At 31.3% G+C, this 23,282-nt stretch overlaps 2 protein-coding genes across 2 annotated transcripts; both read left to right on the top strand.

The window, feature by feature from the left end:
- Positions 1-1,570: 1,570 nt before the first annotated feature.
- Positions 1,571-5,460, top strand: LOC144843121 (uncharacterized). Its single transcript, XM_078699846.1, has 5 exons — positions 1,571-1,741; positions 3,855-4,095; positions 4,284-4,568; positions 4,720-4,789; positions 4,929-5,460. The coding sequence occupies exons 1-5, from the start codon at positions 1,697-1,699 to the stop codon at positions 5,149-5,151; spliced, it is 864 nt and encodes a 287-aa protein (XP_078555972.1). The 5' UTR covers positions 1,571-1,696; the 3' UTR covers positions 5,152-5,460.
- Positions 5,461-7,035: 1,575 nt separating this feature from the next.
- Positions 7,036-23,119, top strand: LOC144843098 (uncharacterized). The gene is made up of 28 exons (XM_078699803.1): positions 7,036-7,647; positions 9,294-9,665; positions 9,803-10,051; positions 10,736-10,870; positions 10,945-11,091; positions 11,252-11,374; positions 11,476-11,619; positions 11,982-12,296; positions 12,558-12,625; positions 12,834-13,074; positions 13,726-14,001; positions 14,223-14,310; positions 14,459-14,568; positions 14,796-15,031; positions 15,282-15,369; positions 15,548-15,624; positions 15,922-15,958; positions 16,148-16,245; positions 16,598-16,720; positions 17,196-17,362; positions 17,632-17,767; positions 18,339-18,476; positions 18,860-18,959; positions 19,227-19,300; positions 19,441-19,698; positions 20,111-20,259; positions 20,773-20,908; positions 21,275-23,119. The coding sequence occupies exons 1-28, from the start codon at positions 7,575-7,577 to the stop codon at positions 21,344-21,346; spliced, it is 4,230 nt and encodes a 1,409-aa protein (XP_078555929.1). The 5' UTR covers positions 7,036-7,574; the 3' UTR covers positions 21,347-23,119.
- Positions 23,120-23,282: the final 163 nt, after the last annotated feature.

Here is a 23,282-nt window from a genome sequence, read left to right as displayed (position 1 = left end):
GTCAAGAATGTCACTGTGACAATAGTGTTTATGATAAACACACAGGATGTTCTACCGGATCAGACTGTTTGGATGGATACACTGGTGATACTTGTCAAGGTAGTGTACACAATCAGACTATTTCCCTGATACTACCAAGGAGATTACCAATTGTAGTTTGTTTTATCTTCACTTTGCAAATTAACACTAACTCACCATATCTTTAGATGTTATTTAATATTCAATTGTATAATCGTTTAGTTTTGTTTTTTGTCACTTTTGCATACGTAGTAATTCTGAAAGATATTGTAATATAGTGTTGTTATGAGGTACTGACTTGTAAGGAAGACTCTACTCGCTTGACTGTCGTAACACATATATTGTTTATTCAGTATAATACTTGATACAATAATAATGATGCAGCTAACTAACTTACCAAGGAACAGAGGATCAGTGATGCTGTCGGTGAGGTGTGAGGTGTGTGCTCTGTAAAGTGGCTGTAAGGTGTGTACTCCATGAAGTGGCTGTAAGGTGTGTCTTGGCTCTTCTGAAACTTGGGGGTATATTCGCTTCGGTTCATTTGCATATGTCACTACGTCATCTGTGTGGGTAACGATTGGTCATAAGTTGATCCAGGGGTGTTTAGGTGGGAGTGATTAACGGTATAATAAGGTATTTCGATGACGGATAACACTGTCAAATCTGTACTTAAATAGTGTCAATCTCTCCTGGTTTAACGATGGGAAAAGTCACAAAGTTAAACAAAGTGTTTTCTTTAGGGATCCTATTATAAACTAAATGGACTAAATGTACTTTTTAAACATCTGGACAAACTCTCCTCTGGACTTTCTGGGTCAAGTTTGAGAACTTATTTGAATTCTAATACAAAGGTTGATTTCTCAATTATAAATGTATATCATTATATTACAATATATTATATACCAGTTTTATAGTATATATGTATATTTAGGATACCCCAAAGCTTGAACAAATCCCATGCGTTATTTAAAAAAAAACACATGTACCTGCTTTTTTTATTTAAAGTACCCCCGTCCTGTTCATCTGGATTCTTTGGTTTGTTGTGTAATTTCCGATGTCACTGCAAGGACTCGGTAAAGTGTAATCGAAATGGAAGTTGTCCTACTGGATGTCATGAAGCTTGGGCTGGACCAAAATGCAGCATAGGTAACGATAGACATAAATATTATAAAAATCTGTGTGTTTTTTTAGTTTAGATTGGCACAATTGGGCCTGATACAACTTACTATGAAATATTCGAGCAAAAAATACCCCGTACCGTAATAATGGAACAACTCCAATAAAAATTATAACACAAATTATAATAATCAAATCTGTTAACGTGTGACATTCACGATCATTCATGATGCAAAATATCTAATCTATTGGATTGAAACATAAAAAAGTTTGCATTTATTTATATAACAATTAGCATTACCATACCGTTCTGAACCGCCAAGAGTTGTAAACCAGACAGCAACTACTGTAACGTTTGACGTCACTTGGATTTCCGGTGAAGACTATGGAACAGGAACAATTACGAAACGAAAAATTTCGTATAAATCATCGGAGATGGATTCATTTATATCATTAGCTGAAGAAGATAATGATTTATTTATTTCTATTGGTAATCTCATCCCAAATACAAAATATCAATTCTACTCTCAATTTTCAAGAATGGTTGGTGGTATTGAGGTAGATGGACCAAGAAGTGTACTTGGATCAACCAACACAATATGTTCAGGTAAGCTCTAATATTCAGCAAAATCATTAAAACAAAATTACTAATTATACCAGTTACATAAGTAAAATAACAAAGCATCTGCAGACGTAAGTTGAACTACTCTTAATAGACCTATAGACAGTAATAAATAATAACTAGAATTTAATTCGTCACTTTGACGATTGATAGGTGGTCATTGTGATAAAAGATAATTTTACCGACATCTAATTTAAGAAAATCTTAATCTTAATCTTGCTGAGTTATATGCTATTATTTCATATACAGTATTCTGCATAGCTACAGTATAGCATAGGTACAATTACGGGACCCAAATATATTCTAATATTTTGGTATGATGACGTTATCAAAATCAAACATGAAGATGACAATTTCGAAAAATAATGATTTGAGCAAAATGATATAATATTTGGAAGAAAATTGGACACGTAGAAGCGCGGTGCATGTTGTATAATGTAATGTAAATCTACATTTCAGCAGCTTTTTCATAATAACTTATAAATATCAAGGTCACCTATAAATTCTAAAGAGCTGTGAGATATTCAGTAAACGGTGTAGGTGAAATTATAATGACCTACGTAATTCTCGATTAGGCGTGATGACGTCTTCAAAATTAATATTTTGGCAATGCATGAGAAATATAATTGATTGAGCAAGCATAAAATTACAATTTAAAAGAAAATTTATCACAGATAAGTGATATGCGCTCTGTTGAATATGATGGTCTAAGATAAAAGGAAAAACAAATCAAAGGTGGCCATATGATGACGTCATAAAACTGTGCATGTCAAATGTGCACATGAATTCATATCTGCTCATTAGCACTTATGAAAGTTAAACAAATTGGAGGTCACCTTTCATTTTGCGCATTTTGTCATTATTAACCTGCTCGTATAGCACTAAGTCGGAATGAACTCAAATTTGGCGAATGTCCTAAAGCTCAGTCTACACTATCAAACTTTATGTGATTTGACCATGTATGGACATGATGATGTCATATCATTACCATATTTGGGCACATCACACTTTTTTTTGTCAAACTAGTTTGATATTGTAGACAGATTTAAGAAAGATGAGTAGAATGTGATTTGTTGAAAAAAAATCGTATTTAGTATCGCGCGTACTTTTTTTAAACAACGCAAATGGCCTAATTCATACTCAAACGTAATTTTGAGCTTTTTAAATTATTAACGACCTTGTGTACGCATACATTAATTGTTTTCCTAATATTTTACTTTTGACCTGAAGTGTATGTATAGTGAATTTCATTAATATTTTGATTAAGAGTTATGGAAAATAATATGATTGATAAAGTGATTTATCAAAATGGCGTATAAATGACGTCACGAATCACGCTGAAAAGCTTATTAGGATTAAGTTCAAATAATTAAAAGACTTTTTTTTTTTATTTTGGTGATCATTGGCATTTCACTTTTTGAGATAAGTGTTACACAATGAACAAAATAAAGAATCATAAAGATCTCATACAAAATAATAAAAATAATATAAAAATGGAGCTACTAATGAACATACCTGAGTGTATGTTATTTTTTCCGGTTCTAATCAATTGTATTACATTGTGATATGTAGAACATTTAGAAGAACCTGAGATAGAATTTAAAACCGTTGGAGATAACCAGATGACCGTGCGTTTAAAGGTATTATATCAGCATGGAGCTATAATAATAATAATTTTATAGCTCCATGATATCAGTGTTTACTATAGATTTCTTCTTGTTAGTAGCCTATACATTACGTTTCTGTATATGTACGTTTAGTAAAAGTATTTTTGTACGACGTAAAAAGTTTCTAAAAGGGTCCGAAAATATTCCACCATTATTTTAAAAGTATAAATTACGTTGCAGAATTTATTAAAAGTATTAGACCAACATACGTTTTAACAACGTAAATAGTTTCTCAAAGGGTCGGTATAATATGTCAAACCCTTTAGTTCAGTAGAAGACTTAAACGTAGTAACTCATATCGAAGAATTCTTTAATTGTTATTCCTCATAACATAACAAAAATTGGTAATGGGTACTTGTATCTGATCCAAATAAAGGGTCAATACTGTATTCTCCTATTCTATACTGGATGTTTTTCTTTTGTATTTTCAGCCTGTATCTAGTGATTATGATAGCATCCAATGTAACTCTATTCTTCGATATCAAGTGCAATACTCGGACATTAATGGACATACACAATACGTAGTCAATACAACAAACAGTTCTCAATTAGAAGTAGAACTATCAGCATTATCAAGTTGTACTGCTTATGTAGTAAACGCTCGAGTTGTTAATAATATGGATATTGCTGGAAGTTGGGGACAGGAGATAACGGTGCAAACAGCGCCATCAGGTAAACTAACGTAACATACATCAGTTTTATTTTGAATATTAAGTTATTATTATTTCAAATGCTATGTTTTGGTATAAAATCGCCGGAATACGTTTTAAGTGATCATGGTTACTTAAATATAAAAACAATTGGCCTAATTATAAGTAATTATTTCCAATATATAGTCTATTCTATATCTTCAATAATAGAGCCATCGATAGAAAGTAATCCATTTAGTAATGGAACACATTGGCTGATGAAGTGGAAAGCGTCATGGTGCGACATCCCAGACTATCAGGTGACCTACCATTATGCACTGTCAGGTGGATTATTTCAGCAAGGGACTACAATACAAACTGAAGTTGTATTTGGTGAAGGAATTGAGTCATGTAAAGACTATACATTCACAGTATTAGCATCTTATTTAAATGTCAACGGGACTTCTGACACAAAAACAACTATGTTTGGAATAGATTGTGACCAAAAGAAGCAAGGTTAGGGACACATTTCCTTATTTCGCTTCTGAATCAGTAATTCTTATGATAATTTTAAAAGAATATTGAGTTTAGAATCTAGACTTTTCGTCAAGGAGCTTGACAATTCAACATTAAACAATATTTAAATGTATCCTTTTATATTTTCCAGGTTACGTTATAGGTGTTGTAATTAGCTCAATAATTGCAACTGTTGCTATTACCTTGATGATATTTATACGGTAAGATATTACTTTTAGACTACTACTGTAGTTGAAAATAGATAGATAATTAATTATCTGACGAAACCACAAGCCTTGCCTCTTTGACAGACAGAGGGGAAAATAATTATAACGGTACGCTACAATTTGTTAATTTTAGGTTTAGACGTATACATTCAGAAAAAGACGTTGGTAAATCATCAACTACTCAACAAGATATAAGCACGATCGATACTGATTATCAAAGTTTGTCTAAAAAATATAAAGAAAGTGAATATGAAGGTATTAAGCCTGCTGTTGCTACTTCTCAACCTAGACACGTTTACGCAAACTCTCAACAGTCTGTACCGGAACATGTTTATGGTAACACAATTACAAATTGAAGAATACAAACCTATTGAGTTATCCGTAGTAGAGAAGAAACACCGAATGGAAAATTCAATAAGCATTCTGCAACAAAATGTAGATAATAGTACGATTTTTGAAAAAAAAACCATGGTAGTTGGATAAAAAGCGCTCTTTCTTATAAAGTTCTCTTCTCCAAAAAAATGGTTAACCAATATGCAAACAAAATTGAAAAAAACACGCTTCTTTTTATTATTCAACAAAATGTTTAAATTATAGAAGATAGATATTTTTAACGGAAATAAATAGAGCAGACACGTGTACAGAGGTTTACAGTAAGATTCAAGTGGAAAAAATATAATATTTAGCCTTAGGATGATATAAATACCACAATAATTTAAACTTCCTGTTTTTTGTTATTTAAAATTAGTAGTTCTAAAATATGTGTATAAATGTAAGCGTTCTTTTAAAACTGTTGACGGAAATTTTTATTTTAAAAACGGATTTGTCAATTGACTACTCCTAATGTATAACAACAATATCTCTTCAGAACTCTCTCACGACTAACATTTGAAAGACATTATTATTAAAACTAGTTGCACATTAAGAAATAATAACGGAACATGATATACAATTTTGTAAACTAATATAATAAAAAGATCTTCTTAGATGTAGGCCTACTTTCAAATATTCTAAGAGTTTAAACCATTCGCGATCCCGACGGTTCTACTGTGTACATAAAAATAAAAATTTATTTTGCGAAGAGTTTCTACCTGAATTATTTCTTACAATCTTCACAAATAACTATTTTAATAAATAATTATTATCACCAATAATGTTTTTTTTATTTAGTTTATTTTTGAAATAAAATTCAAATTACTTCAAATCAAAACTCTAAGTTACAATTATTCACTAATTATTCTGAAAAGAGAGTTGTCGGAGATTAAAATGTAATCATCAATTCAAGAACCGTCACGAAGTTAGTAAGGGTCTACGTATGCTAACCTGGTTTGACCATATATTATGCAAATGAATGGAACAAGCACTCAATCCAAAGCAACAGAAAGCAAAGTAATTAGGCTGATATGTATAAGGGAGAGTTTTATAAAGTGTAGCAACAACAACAACATGAAACGTAATGATGCTGACAGGTGGAAGAAACGTTTTACAACGACGAAATAAGTAACAACATTGACAAATGTATCGTTCTCTATCGGTTAAACTCAAGCAGTACGGTACGTTACATTATTTCAGGCCGAAAATGTAGGATAACTCTCGTAAACCTGTTGACTATGTATAATATAAAAACATCCATACATTCCGGTTTGTCCCTACACCTGTGTTTTGACAACAAATATATCGCTGTAGAATTTTGAAAGCCATACTGTACTAACGAATTTTAAACAGAAACAAATATTAATTCAATGCATATTTTAAAAGACCATTTTGAAACATGCTGTATTTTGGGAAAATTTAATGATTATAAACAAAATAAACATAACAAACTTCAACCTTATAAAGATCATTTAATCCGATAATCTTAGCAGTATTATATTTATAATCAGCTGCCTCAACATTTTTATAGTAGTAATGATTTTAGAAATATTTGTGAATATAAACCTTTACAAATATTGTTTACATGCTATAATTATTCTATTATTTAGGATTAATGTTACATTATTGTTGGTTAAAATATCGTCGCTTGATATCCAATCAGGATTCAATGTTAGTCTACGTGATAGTTTGAAAAGATAGTCTATTTTTATTATCAAAATGCATTGAAGCATATCGTCCCAAGTCAATAATACTAAAGGGTGCGCTCCATGGTTCTGTATACGCCACTTATAATTGTTAATAATATTATTTCCTTATACGCTTTGTAAAGTGCACTTTTCAAAATAAGCAATTTTTGTAGGGGAGGTTCTGATTATAACCTGTTGTGTGAATATACGTAGTGATACATAAACAAAACACTACCAAGACTTAATATAGCCTACCAAACGAGTTGTGTAAAGTAGCAAACTCATTGTTATGAATAATAAGCGAAATATAAATATCACTGCTGATGAAAAGTTCTGATGTTGTACATGAATCAATCAAATATACCATTATATAATATTTATTTTTCTTTCGCGATGCTAAAATTAGACAATAGTTTTTGTTGTTGGTGATATCTATTCAGCTTTTATAGTACCGGTTTTAAAGTATGAGGAAATAGGATTATTACTAGATAAAAGGGTCATGGGTTAATTTACAGACACCTAAATAAACAAGGAAACACTTCATATTATTATTTGGTGCCGTATAAGTCCGTTGTGTTTCACTAATTTAACTACTTCATTGCTATAGATTGTATTATATAGCGTTCTATTCGAATATTAAATTCTAGACACGTGTATGAGCGTACCATTGCTATTATAACTGGCTACCTAATGAACATGACGTGTAGACATTAGTGGAGATGTTGGCTAAACGTTGTGTAAACTTGTTCCGCCTGGTTATAGCTTTCTCTTTGGCATTCCATTCAAGATCAGGTATGTTTATAATTATGTTTTGTATAATCCTGCTCAGGGCTACTTTATTTGAAATCGGAGTTTTTAGTTTTATTTAAATAAACGTGGTACTTGACATAAGGGATAGGCCTACACGAGTGAGTGGCCGAGCGGTTAAAACAGTGGAACTAGCCATCATCGACAAGGGTTCGAGGCTCACTCACTCCGTGGTTCTGGTAGTAGAACGAGTCTTCTAGGATAGGGACTATATACACCGTGAGTCCAGTGTACACATCTAGCTTATGTGCACTTTAAAGAACCACTTTCGAGACGAGTAGGGGGTTACCCCGGTGTACTAGTACATCACAGTCACTGATCATAACTGGCCTATGGGAGACTAGTCTTTGACTGAAGCGACCGCCCAGTATAAATAAAATGTTTCAATATTCAATATTTCAGACTGTTTTAAAAAAACAATAAGATAAAATAATACATATTATAAGGAAGCCATACTGTATAATTATGTTTTAATAGCAATTATGGCCACATTATAATTAATTTAAATAGAGTAAGGGTGCCATTTTGCTAAACACAGCACATGTTCTGGTTAACATAGCCTAGACGAATAGGCCTACAGTTTTATTAATCAGCAACTAGTCAACAAAGTCCCACATTTGTCGATGCAAAATATTTTGAAGAATTTTGTCTTATTTGTTTTTATTTATTGTTCTATTCAACCTTATTTAAAGAGGGTGACCATAACAGCGTATGTTGGCAATCATTGGCTAAGATCATGATGAGTTATAAGAACTGTTTACTATATAAAAGCTGAGATCCAGTTACACGCATAAAAACAGATATTGTATTATTTGTTTACGTATGAATAAATCGTGTTCTACACAAGTCACACTTGATAAACTTTCTATGACTCTACAAACAATATATTCATGAAAGGAACGTAATATCCACTAATCTAAAGAATATTTCATAGCGTATATTATAATGTGGGAATTTTTTATTTACAGCTAGATGTTTTCCACTAACACGCATGCCTTTTCATTTTCCGTCTTCCAAATCTCTTTTTTTTCTTTCTGTACGTTACAGTGTCGATTACAAAGCAATATTCCATTTTTATTTATTTTTAAAAGGTAGGGCATTTCTCCAGCATAAATATTATGTTTTCATTGCTTCTATTTTTGTTGTTTTTGTTTCTGTCCTAACCGTCTACATCTCTTTCGGCAATTAATATTTCCACTATTTCCTGATTGGAATTCTCATCTTTTTACTTCATTGTGAAATTTGTATCGATGTTGTAATTTCAAATATATTGGTTTGAATGTATTGATATTTTATTGGATATAATATTGTGTAAATGTGTAAATTCAATGGGCTTATCTAGGACGGATGAAATTTATTAATGTATCATCCGTCAGGGCACATAATTAACATTACGTTGTTAATTCACTGTGAATCTGGTAGTGCCCTGACGGATGATATTTATTAATCTTTATGTAAACTGTTTCTCTTTACTGTGCTATAGCCTACTCAAATGAAGTTGATGCTAGATCATGTTGATGAAGTCAAATTTCCGAGGCTATGTTCTAGTTTGATTTACCTGATATCTTACTGAACTACCTTAACTGCAGTGAATTGACTGTAATTGATAATACAATTTGTTTTCTTTCAAGATCCATTAGATATAACAACATATTCTGCAACACCACTGGTTGGCGAAAATAGTGGGTTTAGTGGATACGCACTTAAGAATGACAGGAACATTAGAGATTTATCAGTTGGAATATTGTACAAGAATGGAGAAGAAAACGTAACTTGGGCTGATACTGGGAATTTTAATGGTGGCTCTAGGGCGCAAAGTAAAAATATGCCAAACGGTAAAATATTTACTACTGAAAGTAAAATTATATACCGATTACACAAAGATTTTACGTATCTAGGTGTTAGTGAATTACAGGATGCTGAAAGCGTTGGTGTCTTTTCATTTGAAGCAAAGAAAAATGGAATAGTCACGAACTCAGCAATTGTACTGGTATCCGCTTCTGGTGAGTAAAAGGCATGACTATCTAATCTTATACCAAAACTAGTGTCAATTTGTTTTTTTAGCTATGATGTTTAACTAGATAATAACACACCAGCATATTAGTAATACGTCTATTACTAGTTTGATATGATTTTACAGCCAATATTACAATGGAGTACAGAACAATAACGGTCGGTATTGGAGAGTCTGTCACTATCAATCTCAGTAAAGGTGTTGATCTTACCGATTTACGTTGGAGACATAATTACGGAGAGGAAATACAAAATCTAAGGGATAAAACGTCTGCTATAATTGAAAACATACGAAGTAAAGATGATGGCGTATATGAATGTTATACAGGTGATAGACCGGATGGTAACCATGGTATCATGAGACTTATTGTTAGAGGTCAGTGTTAACAGTTATTACATGATTAACTGCAGATAAAAACAAGACATTCTATAAAATAAAAACACGTCAGACCACCACAATTATTGAATATTAATACATTTTAAAGGTTAAAGTTAGGTATGTGTTTCCAAAATAAAGTATACGGTACGATACGAGGAAAGTTTATTGCAATTTCAAAATACATTAAAATTGAAGTTTAACAAAATAAAGTATGGTAGAGAATGCCTCAATGTTGATCGGTTAATGCTGCAATCGTCTTCCAACTTTATTAATATTTGGATTCCATCCATGGTACTGGTACAAAGCACAAGCAGATTTTGAACTTAGCTTGTTGTTAGGATTGTATTGATTTATAAAAGTTCAATTTTAGAACCTAAAATTTACATTTTGAAATAAATTCAATTGAATCCAAAATTATGAGTAAATTTATCTTGTATCTTGTTATTTTTTCTGGCACTAGATAAAAAAGAAATTTAATCATAGTTTACTATTTTGTGTAATTTAAAACGTTGTTTTATAGGGAAAAGATGAACCATAAGCCTAGTTACTTTAACTAACTTTAACATCAAACTACTATATAAAGTTTAGTTTCTGTTCTATAGGCCTAACTCTCACATATTATTTTTATTATAAGCTTTACCAATACAACATGTATTTAAATTGTGTAACGTTATCTATTAGTTTGTCCTTCACCAAAATGGAATCCTCCAGACTGTGAAATGGACTGTCCCGTATGTTATAATGGTGGAGTGTGTGACGATAAGATGGGTGTCTGTATTTGCCCAGCAGGGTTCAACGGCGCGTCTTGTGAAAAAGGTAGGCCTAATTATAAACTGCTAAAATACGCTGAGGTGTACATGGATTCTATTGAACATTTTTATTTGCGATAGGTTGTGGAAATAATGATTGGGGTCGTGACTGCAACGTTGTGTGTTCTTCTTCTTCTGATGGAAATTGCAAAGGAGCTCTTTTATGTCCACCTGATCCAGTTGGTTGTGCTTGCCAAAATGGTTTTGGAGGAAACGATTGTGATACAGGTAATTGTTATAGTAGTACATTAGTAGTAGAATTATTAGTATTATATATGATAAAAAAGTACATTTAATATTGTTGTAATGTAGTAAATCAAGTATAGTAAGATCAGAAATAATAATAATGATAACAAACAAAGTATGATCACACATATTTCTTTTATAGTGTGTCAGACTGGATATTATGGAGCTGATTGTCGCCAAGAATGCCACTGTGACAATTGTAATGCGCACACGGGATGTTTCGAGTTAAGCTGTTGGTCTGGATATACTGGTGATACATGTCAAGGTACTGTATATGCCAATAGAGTAGTTTAAAGTCGCATTATCTTCAACTTTGTTGCTGTACCATGTGATAAATTTGAACAAATATATCTTTGCTCTGTGTAGAGGCCACCTCAGGCTGTTCGTCTGGATTCTTTGGTGATTTGTGTAATTTCTTATGTCACTGCAAAGACTCTGCAGATTGTAATCGAGATGGAAGTTGTACTACTGGATGTCATCAGGCTTGGGCTGGACTGGACTGCAGCATAGGTAACGATTAAAACTATACAGTATAGAATAGATGCGCTAATAATAAGAGTTGTTTTGTTGTTGGCTATCGGAATTTCATTAATTTCTAGTATATCATCAATACAATACATTATTGGCACTAGTGGCATATACCAACAATGAATGACTCAGTAAACTCATATGTTGGCCTACAATGTCAATTTTTTAGATTCTAGAGTTAGTAATGAAATACAGTAAATGTTAATAATGACAAACTACTATAAGATCCCGATAAGATACTCCACGGTATATGATGACAACAGGATCAACATGCTACCTTTTCAATTTAAAAAATAACTTCAGTTTGTAAATAAAAAATGCTTTTATTTTTTCCTAAAAAATAGCATTGCCATACGGTTCTGATCCACCAAATGTTGTAAACCAGACAGCAACTACTATAACATTTGACGTGAGATGGATTTTTGGTAAAGACTATGGAACAGGAACAATTACAAAACGGAAGCTTTCGTATAAATCATCAGAGATGGATTCATTTAATTCAGTAACTGAATCACATAATGATTTATTTATTGTTGTCATTGACAAACTCGTCCCAAATACGCAAGTTCAATTCTACTCTCAGTTTTCGAGGATGGTTGGTGGTATTGAGGTAGAAGGACCAAGAAGTACAATTGGATCCACAAATACAATATGTACAAGTAAGCTACAACGTTTCACAACAATATCATTGAAATCTTGCAATCCAAAAAAAGATTAAATTGTTTGTTTTATGTGTAAACTAATTAGCATCAGTTGAAGTTCATGGTAAATCGTTTTTATTAGGCCTACTTATCTTTTCATATATTATTATAGGCCAATATGAATCTATACATGATGTAATAAATCTGTTTTGTCAGCATTCGATAGAGTACTGTATAGTTTCCAATTGCTCGGTATTAACCAATTGTTTTATGTTTTAGAACCTTTAGACGAACCTAAGATAGAATTAACAACAATTATTGGAAATCAGGTCATCGTAAATTTAAAGGTAGGTCTATAATCATTCAAATTTAGAATTTATTAAGAATATATTTCAAACGTATCATAGGCCTACAGTTAATAGTTACATAATACAAATAGTAACATTCATAATCGGTCGTGCATTATTTAACTTGTAGACGATTAGTACATACTTAGTTACTATTACATTAAATTACTACTAAACTTTAATATTCATAATTATTATTATTATTTAGAATGTTTCTGATGATTATGATAGAATTCAATGTAACTCTATTCTTCGATATCAAGTGCAATACTCGAAGATAGATGGAAATGAAAACCGTGTAATCAATACAAGTAGTTCTCAATTAGAAGTTAAAATATCAGAATTATCATGGTGTTCTTCATATGACGTAAATGCTCGAGTTGTTAATAATATGGATATTGCTGGTAATTGGGGAGAGGAACTATCGGCGGTAAAAACATCTCCATCAGGTATCGTTTTCATTAATTTTAGAACAGACAATCTACTTTACAAAAGTGTTCCTAAAATATTCATACTATGTCAGGTTTTAAATACATCAAGACATTTAGAGTGAACGAGGTTGATGGAAAGTGTCGACATAAGCGGTCAAACTTTTTTATCGCGGTTTTAGATGGCCTCTCAATCCAGTCATTTTAATGTATTCTATTCAATTACATTTTGTAGAATATGTTGATTCAGTAAAACAATTGTTAGTGGTTTGACTGTAAAATGTATTCGGTTGGCATCGTGGGTGAATACAATCTAAGCAACTCTACCGTTAGAAAATTCTTGGCAAAAAGACTGAAAAAGATTCCAGAACCAGTAAAACTCATATAATCGGTCACAGTAATAATCAAACATTTATATAGTTCCAATTAAAACAAAACAAAAATTTAAAAGTCGCATTGTATCCTGAAATTAGCTAATATGGCTAAATAAGAGGGTGAAAGTTTGAGTTCGTTCCAAAAAGGATTTAACAAAGGAGAAGGTGTCCATCGTAAAATGTGCATGAACATTTAACAAAACCAGCTTTAGTGTTACTAATATAAAATAATTTAATATATATATAATATTATTATATAATAATTTATTTCTGTAGTTATTTATTCTAATATTATTAGAGCCATCAATAGAAGATGATTCATTCAATGGAACACATTTGGTGATGAAATGGATAGCATCTACGTGCAACATCTCAAACTATCAGGTGACCTACTATTATGAACTGTCAGGTGGAATAATTCAGCAAGGAAATACTACAGAAACTGAAGTTGTATTTGGTGAAGGAATTGAGTCATGTATAAAATATACATTCTCAGTATTAGCATCTTATTTAAATGTTAATGGGACGTCTGATACAACAACAATCATTGTTGGATCGAATTGTTCGGATCAAGGTAAGTGCAATTATTTTTCTAAATTCTAAACATTCTTTGTTTTACTTTGCCTCGTTTAGGCACTGTACAAATCGGGTGTTTACGGTGTAAAAGTTAATGTTGGTTGAGGTGGTGGTATCTGAAGGATGGTGAAAAAGACTAATAATAGGCTATACGATTACTGCAAATTGGGTTTCAACAAGACTGCAATACAAAACAACTGTATTTCTGTTCATTTTCAGGTACAGGGGCTTCGATAGGTGTGATAATTGGTTGCCTGATTCCAGCGCTCGTGGTGGTACTTATTGTTGTGTTAATAGTAATCAAACGGTAAACGGATAAATTTAAACCGAATTAAAATTTGTATTCCTCTCCGATTATATTATTTTTCATTATGCCTATTATTGAAACATTAACCCTTTTTATGATTATATCGCAAGAAAACGATAATAAAATCTTGTTTTTTTTTCACTTATAGACGTAGAAGTAATAAAAGTCCCGGTGTATCCGGCGCTGGCGCATTTGGCACTGGTGTATCCTCGGCCGGTGGTTCAGCTCGTAAAATTCTGCAAGAACAAGATTTAGGAGGTAAAATACCCATGTATATGTAAAAGAGAGAGGGGTTGAGGAGTAGATTTTAAATTAGAAGTTAATATACTATTAGGTTGGACTGAAAAGTTGTTTACAATTAAGATTATATATTTCGATTACATCATGTTCATAACTATAAGCGATAACATAACTAGTGATATTTTGAAAACCAAATGTATATACCGGTACACGATAAGTAAAAACAATTTGTTTTATGTTTATAGACAATGCATATGATGAAGTGAGAGGTGTCGACAATTCTTCAAAAGAGCAAGTACACACCGAAGACGAGGTCGAGTCTGAATCCGAATATCAACCCGATAATGAAATTGACCAGGAACCTGTCTATGGCAACACACAGTTGGATAACCAATACAAACCAATCGATTTATCAAAGCTGCATGAGTATGTGACGAAGCGTCAATTAAGCGTTGAAAAAGGTTTTGAGAAAGAATTTGAGGTAGGTTACATTGCATATGTGTCAATTGGTGTCAGTGGCTTAGGCTGTTTTGTGCTTTTGCTTGTTTAATTTGCTGATTATTATTATATTTTGTGAAATATATCTTTTGCCTTAATAAATAATAATAATGAAAAATTAATGCACTGTATACTGTATGGTTGTTTATCTACTGCATCTACGTAATGCACAGTTTTGAAACATGACTTTCCTTAATGTTCCCATACTGATTGAGTATTGTTTTTTATCTAAGGATCTTGGCAACAAGCCCTTATTCCCGAGCATAGTCGCAAAATCATCAGTAAATCGAAAGAAGAATCGATATGCAAACGTAATTCCATGTAAGTTACATATTTTTAAAACGTTTATATTTCATTATTATGCGTACTTTTTCTAAACATAGAAAGTATGGTGATAGTTCGTAACAATATATTTGTTTATGTGATAATCAGTTGAACGTCTCTCAAACGTTCTGAACGTTTGCTCAGTATTAAGTAATGATTAAGTTTCTTACATTAGATGACAACACCCGTGTGGTTCTTGACAAAATTGCCGATGTTCCGGGATCTGACTACATTAACGCTTCATATTTAGATGTAAGTTGTTAAATGTTATTAAAATTAAGAATAAATTATTGAAATTATTACATGATTACGCATGTTAGAAGAAAACTAATTTAAAATCGCAACTAAAAGTGAGCAAATGTCCAGGATGCTCTCAAAGTAGACCAAGTCACATTATGCCCACACGCACGATTTCAACCAAACATGTATTATAGTGAATGTACGCACATAACAATTTTCTTTCATTCATTTGAAAATAATTATGATGATATTATAGTTGCTAGTTTAAAAAAACTTTTATTTTTACAAATTGAAATTACTTCTTTTCAGGGATATACAATACCACATGAGTTCATCGCCTGCCAAGGTAAACATTTCTTAAATGTAATTGTGTTTTAAAGTCTACACTTTATATGGCATCATAAATTTTATCTAAAAAAAAAACTTTTTTCAATTTGCAAAAAATAAATTCAAATAGACAAGATAATAATAACATTTACGACAATATAGTATAGTTTGGAATTAATAAACACCCTTAATTATTTATGATTTTCAGGACCAAATGTTGCTTCAGTGAACGATATGTGGAGAATGATCTGGAAGGAGAAGTCTAGAGTTATTGTCGTAGTTACGAATCTTGTAGAGGGAAAGAGGGTACTTTATTTTGTTTATTACATAATTAAGTATACATTTACACTGCTTTTAGAAAGAAGTAACAATGATTAGTTGTATTGAGCTAACTTTATGCATATACTTACACCCGGTTAATAATCAAAGAATGATTCAAACACTGTTAATCTACACGTTGGATTTGTCCCAGAAATGGTGAGTGTGCACGTAAGAGAAATAGAGGTGTGGGTAAATTATTTAAAAAAACATATTCTGTATGCTGTAAAATCAATATGCAATATCCTTTGACAATTTTAAAACAATTTACAGACATAGATATAATGTTTATTGTAACTTTAGTGTTGTTAATAAACATTTTTTTGCTCTTTTACTTTAGAAAAAATGTGAACAATATTGGCCTGACTTGAACAGTAGAAAAGTATACACAGATATATCCGTGACGAATGCCGATGAAACCAACTACGGTTATTATGTGATCCGAACTTTCCAAGTACAGAAGGTAAAAATTATTTTATGTCTAGCTAATGCTAATGCATGTTTATTTTCTTTAATTTATTTAATTGTTATTTCTTTGATTGTAATTTAAAACTTTGAAAAGACCGAAAAATGGCAGTCCTAACTAATGTGTACACTTGTACGACATACGGTAGGCCTGAAATCATTGTTTTTTTGTTTTTAGTTTTTAGTACAAATGAAAACTCTTTAGTCTGTACTTATGCAATCAACTAACATCTATTAGAAAACAATAACAGAATATCTTTTTTTTAAATATATAATGCGTGAGATCTGAGGATTTAAATTAATACGTCGGTAATACAAATTAACTTGAAACAATTATTTTTATACGAATAAGTCTCTCTCTAACCCAAAAAAGGTATTTAATTCGAACATCCAGTCATTGTTTTGCACATTACAGTTTCCTCGGTTTCTTTAAAAGTTTATCGTAAGTTTAATCTTGTATTTAAATGTATAAGGTAGGAGATGGAGAAAACACTTACAATGTTGTATACCAGTATCATTTCACGGAATGGCCAGACAAGAGTGTTTCCAACGCCGTTCCGCAGTTAATCGACTTTATCCAAACGTTTAGAAAAACTCAGCAGGAATTTGCTAGCAGTGGACCAGTTATTGTACATTGCAGGTAATATGATCATCAACTTTGTTTTTAATGACCAAACAAGAGTGTTTCCAATATCGTCGATTACTTAATCGATTGGATTCAATAACTTTGAAATACATTTATACATTTTTTCCAAGCATTGCACATTGCAGAAAAAATATATTAAAACAACCATGACATTACAATTACGTCAATAAAAAAATAATTTCCACAAACAACTCTTTATATTGTTATAAAGTTCAAATAAATTTAAAAATATACTGACGTATCATTATATTTTAATCGGTTAGTGCTGGAGCTGGCAGGACGGGAACTGTAATCGCTATAGCCGCCATGTTGGATATGTCGAAGGACCAAGGAAAAGTGGACGTGTTCAATTTTGTACGAAGTATGCGGCAGAACCGTATCCAAATGGTTCAAACAGAGGTTAGACGTCAATCAGTTGATCTATTGTTTCTTTATGAATGAGTCCCAAACTGGCACAATAGAAATAAACAAAATAAAGAAAAGTTACAAGAAACAATATTTTGTTTGTTTGGGGGTGGGGAGGGGTGGGGTAATTGGTTTGTTTACGTTATATGGCAGAATATAAACCGTTTTATAAATAATTTAGTGAAGGAAGTTAATGATAAACCCTTTTTGCTTACTCCAATAAACCAAATATAAACCAAATGTACACATACGGATGACCTGTGTTACCAAAAACTACCTTCTTGAAAATATAGCTTATCGAGTTCACTATTTAATAGTGATCTCGATAAGCTATAAAGTGTAGGCCTACATACATTACGGTACGGTAATGATATCTATAACAATATAATAATCTTGGATTACCTTACTTTTCCGATTACAGTATGTTATCAAACCTACAATATTGTTCGCATCCTGTCGTTATTTGGCACTCAGAGCCATATCCGAAAAGCATTAAGCATCCGCTCCTCGCACTTAGCCTACAAACATTAATATTGCATTGTTAAACTATGTATTTCATCTACAGGAACAATATAAGTTTATCTATGCCGTCATACTTGAAGAGTTGTTTTGTGGAGAGACTGTAATTCCTGTAACTGAATTGCAAAACGAAATACAGAGGCAAACACAACAAACGCCATCACATTTTGATTATCAACTCAAAGTGAGCATTATTTTTCAATCATTTGTTTTAATAATAAGTGTATTGCCTCCCTGAATAAATACTGATAAATGTTTTAATTGAATATGCCATTTTAATGGCCACATTAATTGAATCAAAGTGTATTTACCTAAAAACTTTAATTTAAGGCAAAACAATATTTGCTGCCAGTCAATGAGTTTTTAGTTTTTATTTTGTCATTTTTAAGTGAAAACATTTGTTTTCGGTTTTTATTAAACTACAAAATAACCTATTCATTTATTGTTCATTTTTTTTTTTTGGGACAATCTTTAACTTACAAGGAATGAAAAAACACGTTTGCTTCACTCTAAAAGAAAATCTTTCCCCAGTTTGAAACTCCCTTTCAACACTTTTTATTTATTTAGACTTTGAACTGTTTGTTTCCACTTCCTGTTGATGATCTTACGTCACATGCAAGACTACCAGAGAATGTTTTTAAGAACAGATTCGATGGCGTAGTACCACGTAAGTTCTAGTGTCTACTAAAAAGAAAACCATTGAGTTATGCTCAGTATAAACAAGGCCATACCAAAACTAGCATTTAAATCTAGTCACTTAAACACATAGTAGGCCTAGCCCTATTTTTTTTATTTTTTTGTAAAATAAGTTTTGCTGGCCTATTAATAACTCATAAATGACGTCTTTTTGCTGGAAAAAATAAGCTGCCTCTTCTTTATCGCGTTTTGGATGAGATGGAATAATTCAAATTAATATAATTTTTATTTTTTGCAGTCAATAAAGCTCGTCCGATATTGATGTCACCATCCGATCGTGGTACTGATTATATAAATGCATCTTTCTGTGACGTAAGGATATTACATTTTTTAACACAAAAAATTACAATTTTACATATATTACATTATAAATACACAAATACATCATTGTCTTGATTGCTGATATCAAATGGTGTGTTGTTACAAAGGTTGTTCTCTATTTTTCTGTCTAGGTTTACAAGAAGCGCAACGCGTACATTGTGACACAGGCTCCCTTGGCTGACCCAGCCAATACCACTGAGGATTTCTGGCGGTTGGTGTTTGACTATAAATCTGACGTCATTGTACAGCTGAATGACATGGACAGAACATGTGGCGCGTACATTCACAAGCAAATAAAGCAACCAATGAAATTTGGGCAATTTATTGTCACTGTAAAATCTGCAATGGAGAAGGAATTTATGATCGAAAGAAAAATATCATTAGAAAAGGTAACTTTTTGTTTATTATTATTAGAGATGGATGTAATTTCTACAATTATTAAAACAATTACGAAGAATAGAATAAATATTATGTCTAGTAAAGGTATTACTGTACAACAATAAATATAAGGAAGTATACATGAATATTATTATTATAATCTATGTAGAACTAGGAAGTCTTTTGTTGTAAATATCATTAATATGTACAATTCTAACGTTCGAAGATAACTCTTTGCTGTAATTTTTACTTTGAATTTTAACAGTATTTTACAGGGCCTATGGCATTTTTACAATCTGCATTTTTTTTCTCCAGTTTTTTAACAGTTTTTCTTTGTTGTTTTATTGTCTTAATTATGCCAAGCAAAACAATTAGACCAACATTTAATGAATCTTGAGTCTATTGCTATGTTTCGTCTTTAAGGAAAACAACGTACGGGAAATTGCTCACTTTGAGTTCCGGCAATGGCCGAAGGGAAAGCCCGTTCCCAAAGTGGATCTGTTTGTGCGGTTCATTACAAACATTGGAGAGGGCGTTGTTTCTAGTAACAAGCCAACCATCGTGCACTGTCTGTAAGAATACATATTGTCATTATGTTTCCTTATTAGCTGTTTCTTTTTAAAGAAGGGATTATATAACTAATAATAGTATAACTTAAATTAACCATTTGGAGTTTATCAAACAAAATTTAAAAAACTTACAATCTATGTTTGTATTACGTAAGTTCGATATCTTAGTACATTATATAAAAGTACATTTCAATGACAAAAACATAATATTTTAATAAAAAATCTTTTTACAACATTCTCACTTTTCAATCAAGAAATGTCAATTTAATTTTTAGAATATAAAAATTGATTTAGGATTATTACACTATGGGGGAAATATATATATTTCCTCCATGATTACGTACAATCTTTTAAATTATTAGGTTGTATGGTGTACGCTATTTTTATCTAATATTTATTTGAATATCAATTTGGAACCATGTTTATATTTTTAATAAAACGAGGACATGAAGAATTATTAACTTCACTGTATTAATTAAAAAAGTTTCTAACAATATGCTTTTTTTTGTCTATTAGTGATGGAGTTTGCAGATCTGGATTATTCTGTCTAGTTCATTCAATGATTGGGAAAATGAGAGATGACAAGGTGGTGGATGTATTCCAGACACTTAAAACACTGCGTTCAACCTGCCCTACTATGGTGAAAACTAAGGTATTGCAATTATTGTTAAATATTGTCATAAACTTGTCACAGATAACACATTGTTAGTACCACCATCGTCATCCATCACCACCGATAATAAGATTCACATTTGTAGAATATAGTTTCGGAGTATTTCTGTTTTAATGGTTGCTTCCATAAAAAAAAATTGTACTTCCTTCATCATATATTGTGAGTTAAAGTTAAATGATTCATAACCAATGATTCAAGTCTATTTTTTTTTATTATTTGTGAGAACCATATCGTACCATACATAATATACAATACTTATACTAATACTTATTATAGGCCTACTTAGACCTACTTACACACATACTTATTATACTTATATTATTTTATTGACTGTTTTACTTGTAGGTTCAATACAACTTTTGTTACGATGCAGCAAAATGTTACCTGCAGAATTATCAAGAATATGTCAATGTTTAAAGCAGTGCTTAATACTTGATACGTATATTCATTCGTATACGGTTTCATTATCTAGAAACCTAAAAGTAATAACTACCTATAGAAAAACCTTTAAATTTATACACATGGTTGACCGTGCAAGATAGCCTTTTCCATTTCCTACTTTAAATATAACAGACTAAAACCTCACAGCCTTCATCAGAGGTAATATGTTGAGTGTTACTAGTTGAGACACTCCCAAACATTACATCACTTATTATCGACTCTACGTTCAATACCATTTATAGCTGAATATCCAAAACTTCACAAAACAAGTATAGTAGTACAGTACTACTAGCAGAGACAATATACAACTTTACAACCTTCATTAGTCAGGTAATAAGTTGAATACTGACTTTCATACAAACCTCACAACGATTGAATACTACGCGCAAACCGAGTCATTAACATCCTCATTTTACTATACGTTGGAAACAATCACACTTATCATTCGGAGGTATAGTAGGCTAATACTGGAAAACTGGCCGAAAACCGAAACCTATACTCGCATCATTCAGGTAATAAACACCCCAAACCTCAAATTCATTCATAGTTAATGCAACCTCATCCTCACCAGATGCAATAAATAGGCTACTTTACATACTGGCCGACACTCATTTGTTGTTATTTATTGGACCATTCATCATTCGATTGAAATGTTAGACCATGTGTATTGTTTCACTCCAATTGTAATTATCGTATATCATTTTCATATTCAGACACTTTGATACTGTTATTATTGTAATATAACTAAATTATATTATCTAAAACATTACATAATATCACTAATGTAAACATCTACACATGATTCTATATAATATATACTTTTAAAATATTTAAGTAGAGAATAGGCACAGATAACCTCCATTTTTTATATACATAGTATAGTTCATAATGAGTCACATACATATAGGCATATGTAATAGTACAGCATTGGAAACACAAAAAGAAGTAAACCGTAACAATATATATTATAATGTGTGATATCAATAAAAAGATAAATAGGCTGATATTTAATCAATTTCTAAATCATAGTTATTAGCAATATAAGGACGTATTAGCAAAGGACGTATTATCTGTGATTCTTTTATTTCGGTATTATACTTTTAATAATATATTATATGTAGTATAATAAATTGTCTTACTTATTATTTACAGTATACTGTATACGTTTCTGACTGTGTATCGCCAATATGCGTTTTCACGAATGACGACATAATGTGCCAATATCAACATCAGTGAATTATTGACCGTTATTTGGTTTATAAATATAGTTTCATAGCATAAATGATGGCAAGGATCCTACATAGAGAAGTTTACACTTCTGTTTTCGCAGGACCTTTTTACATTAAAAACATAAAACAATAAACACAACATAATAGATATAAAAATTAAAAAAACATTTCCTATACACATTTTAGAGTTGTTTGTCAGCATAAAGCGATAAATAGTGTTTTTCTAACATGATTATTTATATATTTATTTTTCTTAAAAAGAAAATATTCAGTTTATTAGATCCAGTACATGTGAATTCTTTCTTTATATTTTATAGCAAGAGTATGAATACAAATAATATAAAACAGGCTATGTGTGTATACTCACACACACACACCAACACAACGCATAATATATGCATATATATATATTTAATATATATTTAAGTATTGTACCTAGAATACTGCTCTAGTGTCTGGTCTCCCAATTATAAAACTTATATAAGACAAATTGAGGGACTTCAGCGTAGAGCAACTAAATTAATTTTAAATAATTTTGAAGCTAATAACATACATATATAACATAACATACAGCTTTACATCATCACATTCCTGAACTTACCGATTGAAAAAACAAATTGTAAACTAACTGTATTATATATTAATGTACTATGCAATTTAATAAAGGAAAGCCATCATCACAA

Source organism: Antedon bifida, chromosome 5, assembly GCF_963402885.1.
Source record: "Antedon bifida chromosome 5, ecAntBifi1.1, whole genome shotgun sequence".
In the NCBI taxonomy this organism is placed as follows: domain Eukaryota; kingdom Metazoa; phylum Echinodermata; class Crinoidea; order Comatulida; family Antedonidae; genus Antedon; species Antedon bifida.
The sequence above is the reverse complement of the archived record's forward strand: the minus strand, read 5'-3'. Positions and strand labels throughout refer to the sequence as shown.

Coding starts and splice junctions, on each gene's coding strand:
- LOC144843121 (XM_078699846.1), top strand. CDS start 1,697: ATGGACCAAGAAGTGTACTTGGATCAACCAACACAATATGTTCAG. Junction 1,742..3,854: donor AACCAACACAATATGTTCAG/GTAAGCTCTAAT, acceptor TTGTATTTTCAG/CCTGTATCTAGTGATTATGA. Junction 4,790..4,928: donor ACCTTGATGATATTTATACG/GTAAGATATTAC, acceptor TGTTAATTTTAG/GTTTAGACGTATACATTCAG.
- LOC144843098 (XM_078699803.1), top strand. CDS start 7,575: ATGTTGGCTAAACGTTGTGTAAACTTGTTCCGCCTGGTTATAGCTTTC. Junction 13,075..13,725: donor GGTAAAAACATCTCCATCAG/GTATCGTTTTCA, acceptor TAATATTATTAG/AGCCATCAATAGAAGATGAT. Junction 14,311..14,458: donor GTGTTAATAGTAATCAAACG/GTAAACGGATAA, acceptor TTTCACTTATAG/ACGTAGAAGTAATAAAAGTC.